Here is a 24260-nt window from a genome sequence, read left to right on the forward strand (position 1 = left end):
TGCCCATTTGCTTTCTTGGTCCAGGTGGTCAAAATAACTCGAAGTATGTTTGAGATCTCGGGAGGAGGTGGTCATTCATGCAGCTGAGATAAAGGTTGTGTGAGCCATGCTAAAATTAGGCATTATATCCTGTTTCTAGGGGGGTATAACAAAATATTTTTGACTACTTTTTAAAAATATTTGCTGTTAAATTCCAGCAATGTTGCTAGAATCTTGACCGTGACAGGACAGATCGAAAAAAAGTGAAAACAGGAAATATGTTAATTACTTGTCCAAATCCCAAGGTTAGATATTAAAATATTATCGCCACTTAAACGCCGTTCATTATGAGCAGGAGTTGCAGCTGAGAAACATTTTTTAAATTGCTTAATGGGCAAAGAATTTTTATATGTTAATGCTATTGGCATAAAATAGCTTAGCTATATGAAAGAACATTGAAACACGTTTGCAATGCATCCCATGGACAACGACAAGAAACGATGGGAACCTGAGGTCGCGCTCAGTAATCATCTTACTAAAAAAGGTGAGTTCCTTTTAACCCTGCGCATGTCCCGTCCAAACTACTGCCCTGATATATTACGATGTCATTAAAGATGATCCCCAAGAAACACCGCGGCCTGATAATAGCTTGCAGTGTCTACACGAAACATTTTTTTTAAGGTACAGAGAAAACTATCTGTATGAATGAACAAGGTGTACGTACACAGCTGGCGCTTTGTTTGTTAAGTTTCTGGTGTCGCTCCCACCCCAGGTCAGAGTTTAGGCGTGCCCGGTTACCAGGGTGATTGTAGCCACCTAGCTAATATGGCGATGTTAGGAACTTGTGTTAATCGTCAATGCACGAGTATTTTAGAAGTACCCGATAACAGCATAGGTACAATGTAACTGTCGCGATGTGTACGTTTAGAAAATCTACTTTTTTGTGGGTCATCTTCTTACAACCTGTCTCAGTGCTGAAGAATGGACAGTAAGTTATTGGCTATCGTTAAAACGTTTAATTAGGAAACAAACGTCAAACTGTTCAATCCTGACATTTACCGAGCTCTGGAGGACGAGCTATAACTTCGCTAGCTAATTTATTAGTCATCTGACTAGCTAGCTATGGGGAATGGCTCTTCGTGTGAATGTTGCGAATGCTGAACCGTTGAAGACATCCTAAAACGGATAAGAAAATATATGAAATATTTGCACGTTAAGAAATTAATAGAGCCCTGTGCGAATTTAACTGAGCAATTTACTTGTATATTTTATTTCTGTTTGTTGTAGATTACAAAACAGTAAAGAAAATCGGAGAAGGGACATTTTCTGAAGTGGTGAGGGTACAAAACCTCAAGGATGGAAAATACTATGCCTGTAAAACGATGAAACAGAGCGTTAACAGGTATACCGAGGCAGCATTCCATATCTACGTCTCCTTCTTGTTGTTAATAATAATAATATTATTATTGTTGTTATTATTATTATTATTATTATTATTTATTAATAATAATAATAAATATATATACGTTATATCACAAGGAATAAGCCAAGGAAAGGTACATTTGAATCCCGCACGTTTCCAGCTTGAGGTCGAGCGATATCATTGATATCTCGCCTTGGTAATGACCTAGGCATGGTCACTTCTTGTAAGCGCTTAGATATTTAACCTTTATTCCTTTAAACAAATACGGACTTGTGCTAGATATTTTTATTTAATTATATCTGGATAACTGTGAGTGTAAGATGGAATAAAAGGAACTTAATGAGAATTGTAAATGTAAAAATTATTTCATTCAAAATATATTCATTTCAGTTACTTACAGAATCCAGATATTTTTAAGCCTTCCTGGCCTATTCTCAGTACAGTTTTTTCAACGTAAAACAGCGGTGTTTGCCGTTTTGGGGCACATCATTTTACAGCTTCACATTTCACAAACTTGATTAAAGCTGAAATGTTATCTTATTAAACATAATTACCTGTGTGGTCCATGGAACCCCTCTCTCAGCCTTGAACAGGCACACAACTTCCGTGAGGTCCAAGCAATGAAAATACTGAGTCCACACCCTAACATACTGCAGCTTCATGAACTAATATTGTAAGTATATCAAGGCATTTCCTTGTTGTTTTCTCACAGCTGTTTTTCAAAGATCTCATCTCAGTCCAATATGTTTTTGCAGTGACCAGGATACAAGGACCCTGTCATTGATATGTGAACTAATGGAGATGAACATATATGAATTGATTAGAGGTACTGTAAAAAACATTTGTGCCTCTATAATGGGTTTGTCAAATTTAGATTTTTCTTCCACTATTCTGGTCTTACCATATTACTGAGGTCATGTTAGCCTTAGGCTCTAGTCTAATTCAATTACAGATATCTAACTTAATTGATAAAGTCAATGTAATAACATTCTGTGTCAAAGTAATATTTTTAGTGTTGCTTTTATTGTTCCTAAATACAGTAAATGTATATTACTTTAACTTTATGCAACTGTAGGCAGGCAGGTTCCCTTAGCTGAAAACAAAGTGAAACACTACATCTACCAGCTTTGTAAAGCTCTGGATCATATGCACAGGTATATTCTATTATTTTGTTTGCCTTTTCATGTGTGCCTAATTCCAGAAATGTCAAACACTGCAAACGTTTAATGGCCACTATTAAAATCTCTAAAAAATATAATGACCTACTGTATTGAGACAGTTGTTTATAAGGCCAAATCAAGATTGCTTTATTATGTCTGTAAAAATCATAAACATCTGTGTAATCTGAGTAGTTAAAAAAAGTATGTGCTGATACTACTTTGAAGAATGTATATGAAGTGGACTGTTCCTACCCCTTTTTAGCAATGGAATTTTCCACAGAGATGTGAAACCAGAGAATATTTTGATCAAAGTAAGTAAAACCTCAGAAGTCACCAAAAATGGTCAATTATTATATTTCAGTGAAGAGTGCAAGACACACAGTTGCTCTAAGAATTGTCCCAAACTGCCAATTATGACCTTACCTATGACCAGTCTTCTCTCTAGCATGATGTCCTGAAGCTGGCAGACTTTGGCTCCTGCAGGAGTGTGTATTCCAAGCCCCCTCACACAGAATACATCTCTACCCGGTGGTACCGTGCCCCAGAATGTCTACTTACAGATGGTTACTACTCACTCAAAATGGACATGTGGAGTGCAGGCTGTGTGTTCTTTGAAATCATCAGGTCTCTGTGCTGTATCACACGATGTACCACAATTTAGAATTAGTTATTCTCAATGCAAGTTCATCTTTTTTTCCTAATTAGTTGCTATTTATCTCACTGTCTTATAGCTTGAGTCCCCTGTTTCCAGGGAGTAATGAGGTTGATCAGGTGTCCAAGATTCATGATGTTTTAGGCACACCAGATAGCACAGTCCTCCAGAAGTTCAAACAGTGAGTTACCACTGACATTACCTCACCTATGCAGCTTGACTTACTTTCTTGCCAAGAGCTAGATGACTGATTTATATCATGTATTTCAGTTTTTATGCATTAGAGATTAAATTTAGAATGTAGTTTTTTTCTCATAAAAAAAAAAAAAAATCAAAATGAGTCATTTAATACCACAATTTTAACTAAAACTGGTATATGTGTCTTTCATAACTAAGGTCCCGTGCCATGCATTTCAATTTCCTGCCTCGGGAAGGCACTGGGCTCTCTCAGCTGATTCCTCAGTGCTCCACGCCTTGTCTGTCTCTGCTCTCCCACATGCTAGCCTATGATCCAGATGAACGCATCAGCGCTTGTGCAGCATTACAGCACCCTTGCTTCAGAGAGCTGCGGTAAGCAGCACTTTGCAGACTCACACAGACTAACGTGCATGGAGAAAGAGCATGCACATAGAATTAATTCAAGCAGAGCAAATAGTTTAATGTTACAATTGCATTCATTACTTGTGGGTAACTAAAGAAAAACTAAAGGAAGTGTTTCTCCTGGATTATTCCATACAAGGTAGAAGACTACTTTGCACTGGCATTTGTGTCCAGAAAAACATCTATCTCTGAGCATGCTGTTAGCCAATCAATGAAATGCTTAAGTCCACAGACAGAACTGAGCAATTAGCACTCTTACAGGTGCAAAGTTGAAGTTGCATGATAAGCAATTGGAAGAAATGTAAATGGCTTCAGAGAAGTAAAATCATCTTACCCTGATATTATTATTAGGGGCTGGGCTGGACTTAATGGCACTGTATTCTTAATGATTTTCAACCTCTATATATATATATATATATATATATATATATATATATATATATTACACAAATACAGTTGTGCCCTGGCAGAATGTGCATTAAAAAAAAAATAATTCAGAGAATAATAATGATAGTACAACAACTTTTCTTTTGTTCAGGTTTAGTGGTTGGGTCAAGCCAGTTATTATTATTGTTTTTGCCTTTTTTAAAATCATAATGACAATAGAAACTACCCAAATGACCCTGATCAAAAAGTTTATATACCCTTGAAGTTTTGGCATGATAACTTGCACACAAGTTGACACACACAAGTTTTGAATGGCTACTAAAGGTAACTAGCTTCACCTGTGATCTGTTTGCTTGTCAATCAGTGTGTGTGTGTGTGTGTGTGTATAAAGTGTATAAAGTCAGTAAGTTACTGGGCTCCTGACAGTACCCCTGCATGAGACATGGGGAAGGTAAAAGAATGATCAAAGAATCTGCAGGAGAAGCTAGTTGAAATATATAAAACAGGAAAAGGATATAAAAAGATATCCAAGGAATTGAGAATGCAAATCAGCAGTGTTCAAACTCTAATTAAGAAGCAAAAAGTGAGGGATTCTGTTAAAACCAAGCCAAGGTCAGGTAGACCAACAAAGATTTCAGCTACAAATGCCAGGAAAATTGTTCGGGATGCAAAGAAAAACCCACAAATAACTTCAGCTGCCATACAGGACTCTCTGAAAAAAAAGTGGTGTGGCTGTTTCAAGATGCACAATAAGGAGGCACTTGAAGAAAAATGGGCTGCATGGTCAATTCGCCAGAAGAAAGCCCTTACTACGCCAATGCCACAAAGCAGCCTGCTCACAATATGCCAAACAGCACAGAGACAAGCCTCAAGATTTCTGGAACAAAGTTATTTGGAGTGATGAGACCAAAATTGAACTTTTTGGTCACAACTATAAACGCTACATTTGGAGAGGAGTCAACAAGGCCTATGATGAAAAGTACACCATTCCTACTGTAAAACACAGAGGTAGATCATTGATGTTTTGGGGAAGTGTGAGCTGCACAGGGACCTTGGTTAAAATTGATGGCAGGATGAATGCAGCATTTTACCAGAAAATACTGGAGGAAAATGTGCACTCATCAGCCCAGAAGCGGTGCATGGGACGCACTTGGACGTTCCAACATGACAATGATCCAAAACACAAGGCTAAAGTCGACCTGAAAAAAAGTGAAGGTTCTGGAGTGGCCATCCCAGTCTCCTGATCTCAATATCATTGAGCCACTTTAGGGAGATCTCAAACATGCAGTTCATGCAAGACACCCCAAGAATTTACAGGAACTGGAGGCATTTTGCCAAGAAGAATGGGCAGCTTTACCATCTGGGAAAATAAAGTGCCTCTTCCACAAAAGATTTCCAGCTGTCATTGATGTTAAAGAAGACAATACATGGTATTAAGGACTAGGGTATGTAAACTTTTGATCAGGGCCATTTCGGTAGATTCTGTTGTCAATATTATTATTTTTTATTTTTTTATATATTTTTTTTAAAGGGCAAAAACAATTGTTTGATGATAAATGCCTTGACCCAACCACTAAACATGAATAAAATTTGTTGTTGTTGTTCTCTGAAAATAAATAATTATATATATATATATAAATAATTATATAAATAATTATATATATATATATATAATTATTTATATAATTTTATATATATATATATATATAATTATATATATATATATATATAATTATATAAATAATTATATATATATATATATAATTATATATATATATATATATATATATAATTATATATATATATATATATATATATAATTATTTATATAATTATATATATATATAATTATTTATATAATTTTATATATATATATATAGTTATATATATAATTATATATATAACATTATTTATATATATATAGTTATATATATATATAATTATTTATATATATATAATTATTTATATATAACATTATTTATATATATATATATATATATATATAATTAAAAAAAAATTTTTAGATTATTAAAAAAACTAATTCTGCCAGGGTTTATAAACTTATGAGCACAACTGTATAGAAAGTTTTTAAAATCTATATTTTTAGCTCTTGAAAATTAAAACCCTTACCCTGTTACAGCTCCTATGTATCCCCTTGCACGGAATAGGATACCTTGAATAATATATTTGAGCAAAGTATGGTTGGCAAAAATATTTTTCCCAACTTGGCATAGACCAATTTTAAAAAGACCCCAAAAAGCTTATGTTGATGAGTAAAGGCTATCAGTTTGGTTCATCCAGCCAAAAGGCCTCGTTAATGTCATTTACTGAGATGCCAGTCATTCAGAGGTTCTGTGTAGGAAAAAAAAAGAAAAGAAAAAAAAAAAAAAAGGTAACCACCCAAGATATACAGATGTCTTATTGATTGCTTATCACATCCTTATTTATACTTCTGGACTTTGGGTCAAATTCAGTGATATTAATAGTGGCTGTCTGTGATCTACCTGGATGGTCCCATTGTCTGTGAGGCTGTTGCTTGTAGGCTGGTGGAGAGAAGAGCAGTGGGTCTACACAGGTCTATGGCAGCAGAGACAGGCATGCCAAGCTCTGTGGAGCACCTGTGGCGTATTGCCCGCCAGGGGAGACGACAGGTATGAGACCACCCCAACTACTTCAACTGAATCAGCAGGTTCTGGAACATGTGAAGTGGGTAAACTTAGAATGCATTTCATATCTTATGTCCATAGAAAGGAGCTTGTTAATGTTCCTTGGACTATTTGCCTATTTAAAAAAAAAAAAAGGTTTTGCACTACATTAACTCAGATATTGAAAGCCTCTGTTACAGTACAGAAGATATTTACTCAGCTATTGAGAGCCTGTTTTAATTAGTCGGTTATCTTTCTTCTAGCAGCAGCTCAAGCATGTTGTCAACCCCCTCAGCAGACGTGTTGGACCCCATTACCCTGTGGAGCTGCCGAAACTTAACGTGGTGGTGCCCACACCTAAAGTCCCCTACCCAGTGTCGAGTTTTCCAGCTCTGGCCGTACCACACAGAGGGTACCTGCCAACCATCACCTCCAAAATGTGCCATTCTCGCTTAACAAAGGTGAACACTGAGCACACACAAATCAAAGCTTTTCATGGTTCATTTATAAGGAGTTATTTTCTCATATTTTAGGTTGTCTGTCTGTTTTTAAATGTTAACACTTGATAAATGTACATTTTCAGGCAAATTAAAATTTAAATCATGATAGTTTGATTAGAGGCTACTCATTAGCTTGCCTACCTCAGCTGGTTTATTGCAACTTCTGTTTTTTACAGCCCAGAGAAGATCCAAAATGCTCAGCATTGAAGAGCTACTATATGCCTCCTCTGCAGAGGAAAGGAGGTGGCAGCTGAAGTCAAGATTTGAAATGTGGAACTGAACTGCTGAACACATGGACATTGAGTGCCCAAAAAATGTATAACCATGTTGGAGCATTAAACTACAAAATGTTTTACTCACTGGAGAGACAAATGGGACACATTCAGTCATTAAGTGATTCAACTTTGCCACTGTAAACCCATGCAATTTGTATCTTAATTTCAAAGAACATAAACTGAATCCAGCCATTTCATTTTAAACCAATGGTATAAAAAGCTACACCTGGAAAGAGAAGCAGTTTCTGAAAGCTAGGGCAGTGATTATGCATAAGAAACACTATTTAATTACTGTTTACACCTCAATTTCTCTGCCACAAAGATATTTATGATTGGTTATTTTGAAACAATGTTACAAACAATGTAATGTGAAGAGTTTCAAACACTGATGGAAAAAAAGGTACTTTTTACACTTTTCAGCCCTCCATCAGTCTGTAATTGTATCTCTCTTAAATTACTCAAAATACAAATAATGATATTCCCAGCTGCTCTGGGAACATTGCTGGTCAGACATGTCCATTTATTAACATCTCCATCTTGTTTTCACTATGATTAATTTTGTTTACTTGATGTGTTAAAATTTTTAAACCCACATTAGGTGTTCAATTTACTATTTAGTTACATGTTGTTACTTTATATTATTGGAATAATTACATGCCAGGGTCTAGATTGCGGTGGTCACAAAATTCAATTTCACTTGATTCTATCCAATAAGGCAACAGGGATGCAAGATTATCTTTTTACTGTGGTAAAAGTACCTCAAATAATCCAGTCCTGTGACAAACAGTACAAGAAGGCTGAGTAACTATTCATAGAATCCTTATCCCAAGACACTAAATGGGTAGATCTACCTTAATTCTAAGGTCCTGTTTCATTAATCTTAACATATCCTCACCATCCTAAGAGGTGTTCTATTTGTCATCTCTAGTGAAGTTCATTAGATGACCATTTGCAGGGATGAGGAATTGAGTCAGCAATTATAACTTGTACAGAAAACCTTGTGATGCAACTCTTTTCCCCTGAACAGCTAAAAAAAAAAAAAAAAAAAAACTGTCAAAAACCAGATATCATTTAAACAGGATACACTGGGCTTGAACCTCACCCCCCGCCCCCTTCTGAAAGTGGCCACTCGTAACCATCACCCATATCAAACAAGTGCTTGGAATAAGAAAGTCCTCATTCTCTTCTGCATTAGATCAGGTGCCATTTACGCCTCTTCATTGCTTTAATGAATGTAGGTCACAATCACTCCCTTTGGATCATTCATTGTAGATGTCAGTTGTCAAAGTATTCATGTATTAATTACTGTGATGCAGGGCATGGTCATCTATTTATTAGAAATAGATTATTCAGCAGTCTGCAATAATGAATAAAACTTCATTACTGGCTACAAAAATGTCCTTTTTTCAAAATCTTTAAATCATAGACTTCTGTCTGGAAACTGGCCTAATGACTAACACTGACCATATTTATTTAAGCAGCATGAAAGAAACACAAAGGTTTGAAGTTCTAATTAGTTGTTTGGCATGTTTTAAATAGTCTTCCAAAAACAAGACTGATGGCAACAAACAAATAAACCATTCACAATGCCAGTCTTAAACTCTGGAGCAAGATAGTTAGCCTTCTGAGATGTATTTACCCTCAAATTAGGAGCAATAGCAACTCAAGAATCAATGTAGAAATGGGTCTTATAAATCTTTTATCTTATAAATTCATATTTTGAAGCTAAGCTATACAGAATTTTACTAATGAATTACACACATCCTGTAACAATCAAAGCACGAAGTCCAAATATGGATTTTTTTAATGAAGAACAAAATGTGAACTGTAAAATGTTAAATCACAAAATATGACCATTGTAGCATCCTCACCTTTCCCAGTTAGTGTCAATTCACTGTAAGCTGTGTTAACAAAGGCTTGTAGTCACAAAATAAGGTACATTAAAGCAGTAAATAGGGTCACATAAGGTCCTACTGATCAGTTTCAAATCTACTGTATTTGTTCCTAGTGTGTGTGTCTTAGTATTATTATGCAGAATAACATTGCTGCTGTTAAGCAAAATGTGAACTCGTATCTTGAGACTTTTATTTATTTATTTTTTTTAAAGTCTGCCAGACTTCCTGAGCTTCATATGTTATCATTTCAAAGATCAGCTACCCGATGTCACACAACACTGCTTTTTGTAAATTGTAACATTAAGCATATTGGCTCAAGGATTTGAGCCTTTTGATACATATATCGCCTATATCAAAATACATCTGGATGAATTTTGTACAAGAGAAAAAAAAATAACAGAAACCTGCATATTCAAGATTTTTTAATATTATTAATATGTATATTTTTCTGCTTTAGAAATATCACTATTTCCTTTAATGATGACAAAACTTCCACTAGAGTAGTACTGATCATTTGCTTTTGCCCCATTAATCACTAAATTACAATATTATACATATAATACAAAGCAGATTTTAATCTGAAACAATATTAAAATAAATGCTCAATAGATACAAAGATTTTTTTTAATCATTTCATATTTTTTCACCTTATTCTGGTCTGTGAGTCCTTGCACAGAAAAATGTAAAGCCATTCTCTTCTAATAAACTATTAAGTGCAAACAAATTTTCTTAAAAAACAAAAAACAAAACAAAACTATGATTGCAGCATCCAGCTTTTCAGATTCAAATTTCAAGACAGAGGATATTAAAGCCAAGTGCATCAAGGCCATCCCCAAACCTCTCTTCTTTTTTTGTCTTTTTTAATCCTTTATAGTAGTTACAAAACAGACAACCAAAATAAAATCAGTGCAAAAGTTCTTAATGGGGGAAAATCTATTCCATATGAAAGAACAATGTTAGGAAAGGAATCTGGGTGGAAGCAAGTCCTTGGATTCACTTTGCCCCTGGTTTTAACCTCTGGCCCGAAGCCCCTTGGTTAATCATGTTGAAAGGCTGTCTGGTTTCCACCTTTAACTGATTTCCTCACTACAACCATGTTCTAAATTCAGAAAAGTAAAAACAAAAGTGAAATGCATATGAGAAACAAAATGACAAAAAAAAATACTTCTCTTAAAAAAAAAAGAAGGAAAAAAGAAAAAAAAAAAAGAGGAAAAAAAAAAGTAAAGTAGAGACTGATGACACCATGGCCACAGTTCATCATTGCACCACAACGTTTCCATTTGTGCACAGTGCTAGCATGTCCACCGTGTGAGTAGACCATGTGACGGGACCAGAAACAAAGATTTAAGAAATGGAAAAGGGGGGGGGGGGGAGAAAAAAAAAAAAAGAGGAGAGAATAAGGGGGAAATAAAAGATGCAACGCTATAAAAGTGAAGAGCAACACAGGGCTCTCTGCATGACAGCAGTGTGATGCAGGGTACTTAGCAGCAGAAAGATTGTGGCTATACTACTGTTCCACTGGGAGAGTTGGCTTGGTTTTGGGATGACAATAAACCCTGAAAAGGAAGACAAAGATTTATTTGGGAGCATTTCCAAAGTTTCTTGATAACCTTTTTGGAAAAAGAAAATTACAAAAATGCATTAACATTAACAACCACAAAAAGAACTGTTATTGAAAATGTGTTTCTTGCATTCCTGTAATATTATATATGAACTATATGAACTAGTCATTTAAATCATTCTGGCTTCCTAAAGGGACATTTTAAAAAGGAAGGCAAAATATTATGTACTTAATTTAACTTTACACATTTTGAAAAGTTTATTTAGCTATTTTTTCTAGACCAAAGCCCTTAGTCTGACTATCAGCCTATCAGTTTACCACAGGAAATATCTGAGCAAAGCAAACAAACAAACAAACAAACAAACAAAAACAAAACACCATGTAGATGGGGCCAGATGCCAGAACTAATGGCATGAAAGCACACGCACGCACACAAAATATTGAGTCTAGTTAAACCCAGGTTTTATTCTCAATCTGCAACCTTCACAGAGTAAAACCATTATTGACCTCTGCTTGCTTTATCAGAAGCATCTGCTACCTTACCTCTGCGTTTCTCCTTTCACTATTCTCACCTTTATTGTTCTCCTTGGTATGTTTTTGTTTCTGCTCTGAAATTGAATTTGTGGGTAAGGAATTTTGCAAAAATGTAAGCATTTATATTTATTGTGGTGAATGTATAAGAGCCACGTTTAGTTCTGCGAGGTAAGAAGGTTCTCCATACTATGGTGCTGCTGGACTCGTATGTGAATAAACAAAAGGAAACAAAAACACACCCACACACCAGAAAAGAAGGGGGAAACAAAAACAAACAACCCCCCCCCCCCGAAAATATCCTGCATTCTATCAGTGTAGTAGACTGAAAAGCATAGATTTTTATAACTTTTCACTGTTTTAGTGCCATTATTTAACCTTTTTATACCAACTACTTTAGTGTGACATGAAATCCAAGGACAGCATGATTCTGACAAACGAAAGTTAATTCACAAGAATGCTTACTAGTTAGAATGGCCACAGAACATTCATAAGGAACATCTGAGAGTGGTTAATGTGCTTGCACAAAACACAATTGAGTAATTTGTATATCATGGTTGTGCGTGATTACAGGAACACACACTGTAAATAGTCTGTAATGCCGAGCTCTACCGCATGACCTTTACCTGAATAAAATAGAAATTTGTTTTTCTACTGTAATTTAGTCTGTCTAAGCACTTTCCCAAGTTGGCACTAAAGAAATCATTCTACAAAATGCATTCTCTGGAAGGTGACAAATGGAATGGTGTGAATATATTTACCAATCAAAGACAAAGACTGCTGGGGATGATTTAATTAAAAGGTGTAATCTAAACTAAAATACTACAACATACAGCAAAACTGGCTAAAAGGCTTCTGCAAAAATGTTTGCTGCAAAGATAATATTTATTACTTTATTTCAATTACTTACAAAACATCCACCCATACTCCATAACTGCACAACAGTGAAGTTGAAAATATCAGAGACTATTAAAATATATTCTGTAACACTTAACCAGATGAATCAATCATAACAAATGCAAACGCACACAAAGCATTGCTTTTCTTGAAGGGGTGTGCAACTCATGAAATTGCAATGAAAGTCTTATTTCCTGCAAACCAACATGGTCTGTTTCTTATCAAAGTAATAAAGGCAATATTTATACTAATACAGATGTGAAGCCCCTTAGGCTACATTTGTTTATATTGAAACCTGGGTTAAATTTGCATATGGGATTTGGGCTTTGTAAAAAGTCTTATTTAAACTGGATTTATAATATTCATGCATTAAAATGTTGATTGCCTAAATTGAATGACTTTTAAAGAGTACAATATTCAGCTCTAATATAATTGGTGAGTAAACATATATTGTCTTTTAGTTAGATCTGCAAAGATGCCTTTGTGCTGATAGCTTCATGGATCAAATAATTTTTCTAAATTGCTATATATACACCCTATGTGGTGTTCAGAGAAAAGGCAATTTGTTCTTTGCTACGATGTGGTGCAATAATAGTGCATGTGTTGGCATACACCAAAGTGATATTCTCCAATAGTGTCCAAGGTTGGCAGCTTTGCATATGAAAAACAATCATAGTGAAACCACCAACAGTCAAAGAGACAGAGCATTGTGGGTGTTACTAATGAGGAAATTATGTGTATTTACACATTAAGGAAACACATCTCCATTTCTCTTGATTGGAGGGGCCCATAAACATGGGTATTTAAATAAAACTTTCAAAGAGTTACTCAGCTCTATAAGAAATATAGGCACAGTAGCTATGTCTACGTTCACGTGATGGAGTGGTGGTGTAAATACTGGGAGAAAAGTAATGAACGGAAGACCAGTTTGCACACATGGTTGGATTCAAAAAGAACTTACCACTTTGCCAGGCCTCGCCCATGTGCAAATAAATCCCTCCTGACAAGCGGTGACTATACAGTCCTCTAGAAAGATGAGAACAGTGAGTCTCTCGTGTGCTATCTTTTTACAGATGAGCGGCTCAAGGAGGGGCACATCCTCCATTCGTGGGCACAGCAGTGTGCCCAGTGTCTTGGCAGGGTCCGTTTTGGTTTTGGCGAGCAGGTTGAGCTTGTCGCTGCTCTTGCTGCTGATGTGGCCCATGCTGTGGTTGCGCTTGTGGTCCTTCTCGTGGTGGCGCTCTTTGCGATCATGCAATGACAGCGTGGCAAACTTGCTCACACCTGAGGCAATGGCGTTGTCCATCACGCTGCTCTTGCTATTGGCGGTGGAGGCTGCTGCCGAGTGCGGTAAGCTGTTGGAGCGTGGCAGGGGCATGGGGAGGGGGTTCCCTGGTGCATTGGGCCCACCGTTGTTGCTGCCGTTCGTGCTGGGGTTGTTGACAGCCGTGATAACAGTGGCACCTACACCACCGCTGCCACCACTCCCGCTTCCTCCACTTCCTGTGGCTGGAGGACTGGTGGCGTTCATGACATTGGTATGGGTTCTGGTTCGAGACAAGGGGAGGTGGGGGAACAGGATGTCCTCTGTGAGGTCCCACAGGCATAGCTGAGTGTCCTGCCCCACTGAGCCAAAGCGGTAAGTCACGCTAACTGGCCTGCTGTCTGTGGAGTTGCGCTTTGAGAGGTGTGACTGCGTGCTGTTGGCCCGATCACGGCCAAAGTGGACCTGTTCCTGGAAGTCTTCGTCACTTCCACTGAACTCCATGGGGTCACTCTCCTCCACACTAGTGGTGTAGTGATCAAATGCCACCACACTCACCCATGACTTGTGTCCGTGACCACGGGCTATGACACGACAATCCACAAATGACCACACAGTCACTAAATCGTCCTCTCCACCTGCAACAATGTACTTCCCGTCCGGGCTCCAACACACACAAAGCAGCCCCCCAAAGTAGCTTTTCATGGTCCCATGTAGCTCCACCGCATCAAAGTTAAACACACGAAGGAAGCCATCCTGGCTTACACAAGCCAGAAACTTCCCATCGGGGGAAAAGGCAAACTCATTCAATGCCCCTTCTCCTACCATCCACTTGAGTAGAGGGTTGCGCGTGGACTTGCTCTTGCACGTGTGAACAGCATAGTTATCACCCTGCTTGAGTAGCTGGTAGTGAGGGGCTGTGGTTCCACATGTATGCTCCACATTATACAAGTACATGTTTCCACTGGAATGAGCTACAAGGAAGAGACTCTCAGAGCCTGGCACCCATTTTACACAAGTCACTCTAGATTTATCTATTAGTCTCTGAGAAAGTGGAATTGGAGATGTGAGTGGGTGATGGGAACAGATGAAAAAATGAGGGAGAAAAAGAGCATTTTTTTAGAATAAAAAGTTATTCATTAAACACACCATACACTGCTAAACTATCTAGGGTTTCACTGCATTATGAGACACAATAGAAGATGATACATTTTTTCCCCACGACACCCTGCTTTTAAAAAGTCTAAACATTTTAATGAGAAGGACACACTGACTTGGTGAAATTAGTGACTGGAATAAAAAAATGTTTAAAAATTAAAAAAACAGTACTAAGTGGTGAGAATGATTTGCTCAAATGCCTAAAATCAGCACTATTTTGTATAATTACATTCAGATATGCTACTGTCCTTTCATTACCATTTGCTAAAGGTCTGGTTGGTACACAAATGAATTTCAATATCTATAAATGTGGTTGAAAAGAAAAAGAAAAAGAAAAAACATTTGATTAAAATATAACTGTCAATTAAACAGTGCATGACAAAAAAATAAAAGACACTACAGTTTAACAGCATTCTACTTCAACACAGCCCTATAGTTCTTATTCTTTAAAGATATTAAAAACAGCTGCATGAATATCAAAGTATCCAAGTGCTGCAACAATACTTCACATACACTTACTTCTTCATTGAAGAGCTTGCTTGTCTCCTTCTTGATGGGGTCAATAAGCTGCACCTGTCCTGCCGAGAAGCCCACTAGCAGAGAGACACTCTCAGCTGTGGCAGTAAGGTGGTTAAAGTCATGGCAGGTGGGCTGCGTTCCCTTGTATATCCTCTTGTCTATTGGCTTACTTAAGTCTGCAGCCTGTAGGCCATAAACACAGAAATGAGACAGATAAACAAGAAATTAATAGGGATACTTTCTTATCTATGAAATTTATTAAATCAAATGAAAATTCTTTTTCTAAGAGATTTTTAACAGACTTCAGGTTGTGTGTAACTCTTTTCAGGTCAGTTATCTGAAAACAGTTACACAGCCTGAAGTCTGTAAAATTACTTGAAATGAATAAAGTTGATTTGTAACCTATTTAGTCCCTATATGATCCAAAAGTAAAGTAAACAATATCCATTGTTAAGTCATTCTAAACTGCCCAATGTGTTAGGGGGAAATGTATTCACCATTCCCTGGGACCTCAGGACTAGGTACAATAATGACATGGTAATGCGTGGACAGGGGAATGACTTAGTGAAAAGGTAGGGGAGGCCATTATATCAGTGTTGTTTAAAATACAGAGCATTAAAACTCTAAAGATGTGCTGTATATTCACTAATGTAAATATCTTCAAATGAAGCATCCTCTTCCTGTTACTAATGGCAGGATTTGCTTTCCCCATCATAAATTCATCAAATCACATGTCCATAATTGCATGCAAGTTTGATTTATTCATCTCCATTACGGTGGTGCCAAATTCAGCAATGTGCTTTAAGGTGCCTGAATTGAACACACAACTTGGACAAAAAGACAAAGTTATGTGCTTTTAATGGAAAACTATATAGCTGACTAAGAACTTATCTAATTAGCTACTGCGTTAACTTCCTAACCTAAGCAGCTACCTTACTGACCCACGAGGTAGCTAATAACATTTTAAACTATGTCTTCTATATGAACCAAAAAGATGTAATCCAAAAAGCTGGTGGAAAGCTGTTGTCTTTCACTTTCTAAACACACAGGCACACGGACCATCTATGTACGTTTCGGACATAGGACCTTCATTAGCTGTGTAAGCAAATATATAAATGACTCTAAATGTCACCAAGGTTTCATACCAGTTTATAGCTTACTTACGGTCACTGCACGAATGGGCCAAATGTGGCTTACTGTAACAGAATATGCAGGTATCAAAACTACATATGTATGGTAATCATGTTACTGACTAACAATATTAAAATTATTTCATTTAGAATTTTATAAAATCACCCCTTTGTCTGATGTTTAGGTTACTGATACTTATTTAGCAATATTTCACAGTATTTAGCCTACTGTTCAGGTACTGGTAGTACACCTGCCATGATAAAATGGTTCTGCAATGACAAAACAACTGTAGACTTGAGTCAGATTTGTTTTTGTTTAGATTATTATGATAGCACTACTATAGTTAGACTAATATTTGTGCTTTGCATGTTTTGCCTAAAAAATTAAAAAGCATTAAAATGATATCTGAATGTTGCACAAAAGTCATACAAGATATGCTACCAAACCTGAACTGTGAATAAATAAGCTGTATGGGGTAAAGAGCAAATATTTATGGTATATCTAGAATGACTTCATTTCATTGAATAAACATCTAATGGCATGCCTAAAAGACTTCATATCAGATTTCATTTAATGAGCACTATAAATGCATATAAAAAACTAAAAGGTAATACTATTGTCATCCACTGCATTACCAACATAATGAAAATTTCTGCAAACTAAAGCACAAATGAAACATGCTGTTTCTTTGAATATGTACTGGCTTAAAAGCAACAGATAAATAGGCATGGTATGTGACCTTTCATACATAAGCATTTATATGAAAGAGTGCACATAAGCTGTAACAGACAATATTGTACCATCATTCCTGTTCTAAAAGTACATATGACTGTAACCTGAATACACAGCAGAGCCAAACAAACATTCTTCCTATCCTTCATGTACTAAACATAGTAGATAATTATTGCTTTATCATCTCTTCTACTTCAGTTAGACAGTTCACACCAGAGAACCATATCAGTTCAGTACCTGCTAAACCTAAGAAAAGTTATGCGAGAGGGAACGCTTATATCTACATAAGATGTTACATTTTCACACGAAAAAAAAATTGATGAAAACCACAGAAACTAAAGTTTCTAAAAATATATGATAAACCAATGCAAATGTAGGGAACAACACTTCACACACATTAATCTACCACCTCCAACATTAGAAAAAGATCTATGCACAATGGAGAATGGCAGATACTGCACCCAATTCAACTCCCAAGATATTCGCATTTAAGCAGTGTGTTCCCAGACCACTCATCCATTTAATGACAGACTTATACATATTAGTACATAGTTGTCGTCGAAATTAACTAGCTAGCTAACTATTACGTGTAATCTCAAGAATACACATTGGCAGCAAGTGTGGAGCGGGCCTGCCAGCAGTACCAAACCAAAAACAAACAAACAAACAAGCAAAAAACCCAAACAAGATAGATTCAGAAATTAAACAATAATATCTTGTTCACTCATGCCCCAATGAAGAGGAAAACATTTTCAGAAGACGTCCTGCCACACTTCTGATTCACTCTTGCATCACGACAACGCAGGTACGCGCATAATGATAACCGGTTAATACACGACCCACCTGTTCCCATTAAATCACTAGTTTTGTACAGTTAGGAAGACAAATGCGCAGTACCGTCCTCAGTCGTACAGCTATATCATTCATTTCCAACAGCTAAGAGCTAATTATGCTAGCGTAGCTTGTCATGGCATAGTCGACCCCAAAATCTACCAACATGTACTTTGCTAACGCTGGCCAACCTCATGTTTACGCTGACAATGTAGCTTTATTAGTTTTACATCAAAGGTCATTAAAGCACGAGCACACTTTCATTTCATCATTCCAAGGCAAAAACCTGCAGTAAAAGTGCTGGTCGTGGTGCGTCCATGACAGGTGTATTTAGGCCTAAACTGACAGCTTGTTGGTTGTCTTCAAAAGCTAACCCGCTAGCTAGCAAACTGGCTAGCAGAATAGCAATTTAGCTAGCTAGCTGTTGTGCATACCATAACAGTCTGTAAGAGGCAGGCAAGCTAGCTTGCAAGCTGTAATTTAAAACGCTGAGAACAAACAAGCCAACAATAGCCTCGTACCAAGGCTGATGTAGTTTCAACTTTTACTGGGATAGTCACATTGACAACGCAAATCCAGGAAAATAAGGTCGTGAACACGTCGTGTTTACCTTTCTGACGCCTTTGTAGATGTAGAAGTACAGTTCCCGGCCCACATTGAAACAGATTCTGTCGCCGTTGCCAGATTGGTCGTTGACGTTGACAAACGAGACTTTAACTGGGTTAGAACCTTGTGAATTGAAAGGCACCCTATTGGGACGGCTGTATTCGGAGTGTGCTAGGAGTTTATATGCACCTTCTCGGGTAGTGAACTGAGTTTTAATTTCGTTCATCTCCTTCCCTCCTCCCTCCGCCGCCATCTTTAAAATTTGCATTCATCCTTCCCCAGGCCCGGATCTTACGCGTTGAGCATGCGCATAGCCAAAAACACGCGGTACAACGCAGCCATTTATTACCTTATATATATTTTATAACCGATAAGTATGGGGTTGGGAAGCAAAGGGTCAGCAGTTATTGTATCAAACTTAATGTTTTTGTTCATTATTTCGTATAACAAACAACATTTTCGAAAATAAAACATTTTAAAACAGATTAATCCATTAAGAGATCAAAATGACATTATATGCCGTTACTTTCCACATGGTTTTAATCTTATAAATGCATAGATTTTTAGGCTTTATATAGCCTAGGTCTATTAATAAATCTCAACTATCAGTTTATATACACTTTGATCTTTCTTAATTCCTGGAAAACTAACGGGGTGATTTTTAAAATTCCTAATCACCAGTATGTACGCCTGCGTTAAACTTAATAGCAATAGTAATCACGCTACCTTTAATTTGCCTAAAGACGTCCACACAGTGCGTGCGCAAGAATGCCAACTAAAAAGTTACGACGACAGCATGCAGCAGCAGGTATCATAAACGATTAACTCACGCTGCATTTCTCAAAACCATACTTAAATGTCACATATATAGTTTCTTACATAGACATAATTGAGTGAAGTGTCAATTTGTTTTGTAAATTACCGATATTTCACATTACAGACGAAGACTTTTTATACTTGAATTTGTTTAAAATGTACGTATAGGTCATTGTGACAAAAGATTTGTGCAAAGAGGCCCAGACACCGTGGATAGACTGGCATTCAAGTATATGGTAGGACTACACGTTTGTAAATGTTTATGCAAATGAAATCCCAGTAGTATGAAAAACTGTTTGTAGCTTAGTTTTAAATTAAGCACTGTAAGAAATCATTTTCTTACTGATTATGTTGTTTTGTGTCAGGAGATGTGTAAAGTGGATTCAAGTTCCGACTCAGAGTCAGAAGCAAGCCCACGTTGGTCTGATGTCAGCAGCAAGGTATTACACTAATAACTCTTGGATTTAGCAATTAGACCGTTCAATTAACAGTTCTTAAAAATTGCAGAAAGAATACATTTCTTCAGAAGAAATACTTATTCATAAACTACAAATTCTTACATAATCTAAAATAAATAAATAAATATAAACAAAAATGACAGAACTGAGCCCAAAATTATACGCCACACTTTTGTAGCTTCCGGGTAAGGACTGTCATGTGATGACAAAAAGAAAGTACACTCAGCACCCAGAGGAACACTTTTTATACATTTTCTACTGGCTGGGTCACAGATGTACACCTCCTGTTCTGTGTTGTAACAAAGCTGTGCATGTGGCTGAAAAGTAAAGCATAAAACATTGCTTTGTTAAACAAGTCCTTCACCTGCAAGATTATAACCTTTGAAGCTAAGTGCATGACTGTGTGCTGTCTTGTTAGTCTTTCCAGGTTCAAACTGGTCATAAGAGGCCTATTTTACCACAAAAGTCATTTGGGCGGTACTGCCAACATGTAAGTAGGATTGGAGCATGAATCAGATAAGCCTTCTTAGCACATTCTCTTAAACACGCATGCCTGAATCACCTTTGGCTCTATAATGAGAAACATGTACTTGTTTGCCACTTGTTTCAGCCTTTGGACCCTTATGATGGAAGCTCAGAAGACTCTGCTTCTTCTGCTGATGCTTCAAAACGACAGAAACACGGAGGCTTCAAAATGAAGGGGAGGAGCCGTAGAGTAGCCCCCAATCTTCCACCTCTACACAAGGAGGTTATGAGGGTGGGGCCAAGAGATGGCATAGCAGTACATCTCTCAGATGTCCAGATGAGGTCATCAAGTGACTCAGAGCTGAAAACAGTTAACCAGAGGGACTCTTGCCCTTGTAGGGCAATAAAATTTTCCAATGCTGAGATTTCTGAGAACACAAAATCCCCCATCCATTCCACTGCAACTCCATTTGGTATAGAGACTTCTTTTCAACTTACGGATGACTTACTCAAGAACCCAATCCACCCTGGTATACTTTCAAAAAGGAAGTTATTTTGCCCATTGGGTGAATCTGAGGAATCCACACGCAGAAAGAAGCAATGCATTGCTGAAATGGAGACTGAGACATTTTCCCCAGAGGTGAGTGTGCAGTGGTCTATAAGCTGAAGAATGTGCTTTATCAGAAGAAAATCTGCAGCACAGAGAAGCCATGTGACTGGTGACTCATTGCATATGAAGGATGAATCAGCAGATTACTCCAATTGGCATGCCATTAAGGTGCATGATGCAATGTGGTACTCATGCTTTTTGACATGAAATACAACCCATTGTAGTGTTCCTGATATTATAAAACCCATAAATAGGAAAGGGTTTAAACCATCTTTCCAAGTCAGTACATGCATCAAATGTTAGTCTGTGCCAGTGTCCTGGTAGAAATGGTGTGATTTTAATAAGGATGAAGGCATATTATTAATTTACCATATATAAACATTTAATATTTATTGCAGTTTGTTTCTCTTCTTAGGGATGAAGTGTTTCACTCTGGACCTTTAATTCAGCACTCGGTGGCGCCTGAAAAGAATCACATTTTTGCAAGTTCACCAATGTCACAATTATTGTATGCTGGCACTGAAGACTGCAGTGGGGTCCTTTACTTGTAAGATATGCTTCCTGGGATTATTTGGGGTCATCTTTTCTAGAGTATGTTTGTTTTCTCCCTGCTTTCAAATGACCCAACTCATCAGCTAAATACCAGCACTATGTGAATTTAAAACGAGCATTATATCAGGGCAAGCACTAAAATGTGCAGTGCAGGGGAGTCTAGGATGGCTGAATGTTGAATTGAATTAAAGTTTGAGGAAAACATTGAGGAAAAATGAGCTTTTCTTTGAAAGAAATGACATTTATAATGAATTGTAAAATAAGTGCACTTGACTAACCACATAAAACTGCCACGTGTTTTGTTCCCTACGAGACCTTTATGAAAACAGAACTTCCAGGGTCTGATTTTCACTGCTAATTTTTCCTGCATAAGAAACAGCATGTGGTTATGTTCTTTTTGTTTTGCTTCCTCACAAAATAAGTATGTGGTCCCATTTTGTAGCAAAATGTTTTTCATATTTCTGCATAAAATGTGTTTAATACTGAAGTTTACAAATTATTGGGGTTTTCCATTACACTCATGTTCTCCTATTCCAAATCAGAAGTCTAAGATTAGCAGTCTGTCTTCTAATTTAAGGGGTAAAATTCCACATCTGCAACTCCAAAAACCTATAAACCTAAGATACAGTAGAGGTTGACTTGGTGGTATTTTAAGACTACTTTCTACACTTAAGTCTTTCTGGTACTTTCAAATTAAATTATATACAGTATACTCACCCAACAAATATCTTTTTATGCTTATTAAGATTGAACTTAATGACAGATGAAGTCCTGTTAGTCAACATACCATTGTTTTACAGCTAGTGATTTGAGTTGTAAGGTGGCAGCCTCTTTAGAGTCCCTTTGGTATGTTAGTATAAGGTATTAGTCACAGTAACCCGTTTGAGGTATGACAGTCCAATTTTATAATTTAAATTGGAAAATTATGGACCCAAACAAAGTTAAATGACAGCTTATATAGTCACATTAATACTTTAATTTTGAACATTCAGGCCATAAGTTTAAGAATTTAGTAGTTCCAGTTAGGATTGTTGCATGCATTACTTTAAATCATGGAAAGAAAGAAGCATCATCTGAAACTGTAACATGCAAAACTTTATTCAACATTCAATGTTCCATCTTAAAACACATACAATTTCATTCTTTTAAAAGTCTGATCAGATCTTAAACCTCACAGTGCACAATCCATCCAACAACTTAACTTTTTAATCTCCCTATTGGAAAAAAGTTACATTTATAATGTATGATTACACTTTCAAAAGTACTGGGTTATCTTCCAAGCTAGGACAAATCACACTGATAGGTGACCATTAGTAATGATTAATGTTTAACAAATGCTTAGCAATCATCTACTCTGTGCAGAGGATGGCCACGCCACGTTCATAGAAATTGTGAGGGTCTTCCTTGGTAGCGATGTCAAAGTCCACCGTGAAGATCAGATCCGTGCGAGTGAAGTTTAGATACACTGGTAGGGTCACCTGGAAATGAAGTGGGGAAAAAAGCCAAAGTGAGTCATATAACTGACACAGCTAGAACACACTAACTTTTCGCTTTACAGCATACATCACTGGAATAGCTGAGTGCTGACTGACCATATTCCTCCTTTCTGCGCTGCTCTGCTTCACCCAGCGCAGATGTGTGAGTGGCAGCTCAGTGGAGATGGAAGTGGACAGGGAGAGCTTGTTGTTGGTACACGTGGCTCCCTGCAACTTCAGACCTATTGGAGAGAACACGATGAGCCACTACAAGCTCAAATCATGTTGTAACTTAGTTGGAATTATAATGTCACAATTGAACCCAATAATAATCCAAACTAGTATACATTTCCAGCCATTGCCCACCCTTAATGCCAAAGCTGCAGGCATCCAGCGCTGCCCCCTGTGCAGAGGTGACGTTGACCTCAAGACCCAGCTCTTCTAGGGACCAGCTGTTGGCCTGTGCCACATATTGACGGGTGGCTGTGATGTAGGCTTCCGGAACAAACAGACTGCCCAGGTTCACGTGGATATTCTAGATAATGATAAAATCATCATCATCATCATCATCATCATCATCATCATCATCATCATCATCAACTTGTGCCAGTGGCTGTACACTGTGTTTACAAGTTCAATTCAGGTTGTATGAACACATCCCATTGAAAGTTTGACGTGGAATATCAAAGCAAGTAGACAAAAGTTAAATATAAATAAAATTAGCTTCCTGAAGTATATTTCAGATAAGGATTAATTTATGAATTTCCAGATAACTGGATTTAAAAAGGTCCATTCTGAAAGTGACTTCAGATTACTGCAATAACAGCAGAGGTGGGTAGAGAGAAAGTACCAGTACTTTAGGATTACATGTTGCTCATGGATACAGAATTGTATCACTCAGTCTTTAAAGAATTTACCTTCAGCTCTTTGGCACCTCCACTGGCAGCTGCCTGTGAGATCTGCTGAAGTTGCTTGATGCGTTCACTGAAGTCAGCCACCCACTGGATCACAGTAATGGAGATGGGGACAGTGTAACGGCACCAACTCCGGGGCAGGATGCCTGTGAGAAAAACAGATTAAGGTGAAATTTAGTCATACCATTGGGAAACTCAATTTCTGCTTCCATAATTTATTAGAT

General features: G+C 37.2%; 4 protein-coding genes across 10 annotated transcripts in view; 2 read left to right on the forward strand and 2 right to left on the reverse strand.

Annotated features, from left to right (window-relative positions):
• Nucleotides 1-310: 310 nt before the first annotated feature.
• Nucleotides 311-9280, forward strand: mok (MOK protein kinase). Of its 4 annotated transcripts, none has more exons than XM_035532845.2 (12): nt 311-523; nt 1267-1381; nt 1986-2075; nt 2158-2228; nt 2478-2556; nt 2825-2873; nt 3008-3186; nt 3294-3395; nt 3611-3784; nt 6744-6852; nt 7110-7307; nt 7523-9280. In XM_035532845.2, exons 1-12 carry the CDS (start codon nt 451-453, stop codon nt 7598-7600), a joined length of 1317 nt encoding a protein of 438 aa, XP_035388738.1. In that variant the 5' UTR covers nt 311-450; the 3' UTR covers nt 7601-9280. The 4 variants fall into 4 exon arrangements, with proteins under 4 accessions (XP_035388738.1, XP_035388739.1, XP_026881649.2 ...); XM_035532846.2 differs by having other exon boundaries at nt 7113-7307; XM_027025848.3 differs by lacking the exon at nt 311-523 and adding an exon at nt 590-967.
• On the reverse strand, nt 6855-19020 carry wdr20a (WD repeat domain 20a). Of its 3 annotated transcripts, none has more exons than XM_081721780.1 (4): nt 18751-19020; nt 15441-15629; nt 13467-14813; nt 6855-6893 (listed from the first exon to the last, which is right to left on the reverse strand). In XM_081721780.1, exons 1-4 carry the CDS (start codon nt 19012-19014, stop codon nt 6870-6872), a joined length of 1824 nt encoding a protein of 607 aa, XP_081577906.1. In that variant the 5' UTR covers nt 19015-19020; the 3' UTR covers nt 6855-6869. The 3 variants fall into 3 exon arrangements, with proteins under 3 accessions (XP_081577906.1, XP_026881647.1, XP_081577905.1); XM_027025846.3 differs by lacking the exon at nt 6855-6893 and adding an exon at nt 9401-11072 and having other exon boundaries at nt 15447-15629; XM_081721779.1 differs by lacking the exon at nt 6855-6893 and adding an exon at nt 9401-11072.
• Nucleotides 19021-19514: 494 nt separating this feature from the next.
• Nucleotides 19515-22122, forward strand: LOC145659326 (uncharacterized). Its single transcript, XM_081721027.1, has 6 exons — nt 19515-19554; nt 19731-19798; nt 19928-20002; nt 20439-20510; nt 20631-21125; nt 21511-22122. The coding sequence occupies exons 1-6, from the start codon at nt 19515-19517 to the stop codon at nt 21514-21516; spliced, it is 756 nt and encodes a 251-aa protein (XP_081577153.1). The 3' UTR covers nt 21517-22122.
• Nucleotides 22123-22721: 599 nt separating this feature from the next.
• Nucleotides 22722-24260, reverse strand: part of dync1h1 (dynein, cytoplasmic 1, heavy chain 1) — a 30588-nt gene continuing 29049 nt past the window's right edge. For both annotated transcript variants that reach the window (XM_035532921.2, XM_035532920.2), the window contains exons 75-78: nt 24040-24182; nt 23489-23657; nt 23240-23364; nt 22722-23125 (exon numbers count right to left, since the gene is read on the reverse strand). In XM_035532921.2, the coding sequence (XP_035388814.1) occupies nt 22997-23125; nt 23240-23364; nt 23489-23657; nt 24040-24182 (566 nt within the window). In that variant the 3' untranslated portion in view covers nt 22722-22996. The remainder of the gene's footprint in view (nt 23126-23239; nt 23365-23488; nt 23658-24039; nt 24183-24260) is intronic.

Source organism: Electrophorus electricus, chromosome 10, assembly GCF_041902795.1.
Source record: "Electrophorus electricus isolate QZ-2024a chromosome 10, ASM4190279v1, whole genome shotgun sequence".
Taxonomy (NCBI): domain Eukaryota; kingdom Metazoa; phylum Chordata; class Actinopteri; order Gymnotiformes; family Gymnotidae; genus Electrophorus; species Electrophorus electricus.

Excerpts from the sequence above, each read along its gene's own strand:
- mok (XM_035532845.2), top strand. The coding sequence starts at position 451 with ATGCATCCCATGGACAACGACAAGAAACGATGGGAACCTGAGGTCGCG. Across the intron at positions 1,382-1,985 it reads ATGAAACAGAGCGTTAACAG|CCTTGAACAGGCACACAACT; the intron begins GTATACCGAGGC and ends CCCCTCTCTCAG. Across the intron at positions 3,396-3,610 it reads GTCCTCCAGAAGTTCAAACA|GTCCCGTGCCATGCATTTCA; the intron begins GTGAGTTACCAC and ends TTCATAACTAAG.
- wdr20a (XM_081721779.1), bottom strand. The coding sequence starts at position 19,014 with ATGCAAATTTTAAAGATGGCGGCGGAGGGAGGAGGGAAGGAGATGAAC. Across the intron at positions 15,630-18,750 it reads TCTACAAAGGCGTCAGAAAG|GCTGCAGACTTAAGTAAGCC; the intron begins GTAAACACGACG and ends TATGGCCTACAG. Across the intron at positions 11,073-13,466 it reads GGGCGAGGCCTGGCAAAGTG|GGTTTATTGTCATCCCAAAA; the intron begins GTAAGTTCTTTT and ends CTTCCTTTTCAG.
- LOC145659326 (XM_081721027.1), top strand. The coding sequence starts at position 19,515 with ATGCCAACTAAAAAGTTACGACGACAGCATGCAGCAGCAG. Across the intron at positions 19,555-19,730 it reads ACGACAGCATGCAGCAGCAG|GTCATTGTGACAAAAGATTT; the intron begins GTATCATAAACG and ends ATGTACGTATAG. Across the intron at positions 20,511-20,630 it reads TTGGGCGGTACTGCCAACAT|CCTTTGGACCCTTATGATGG; the intron begins GTAAGTAGGATT and ends CACTTGTTTCAG.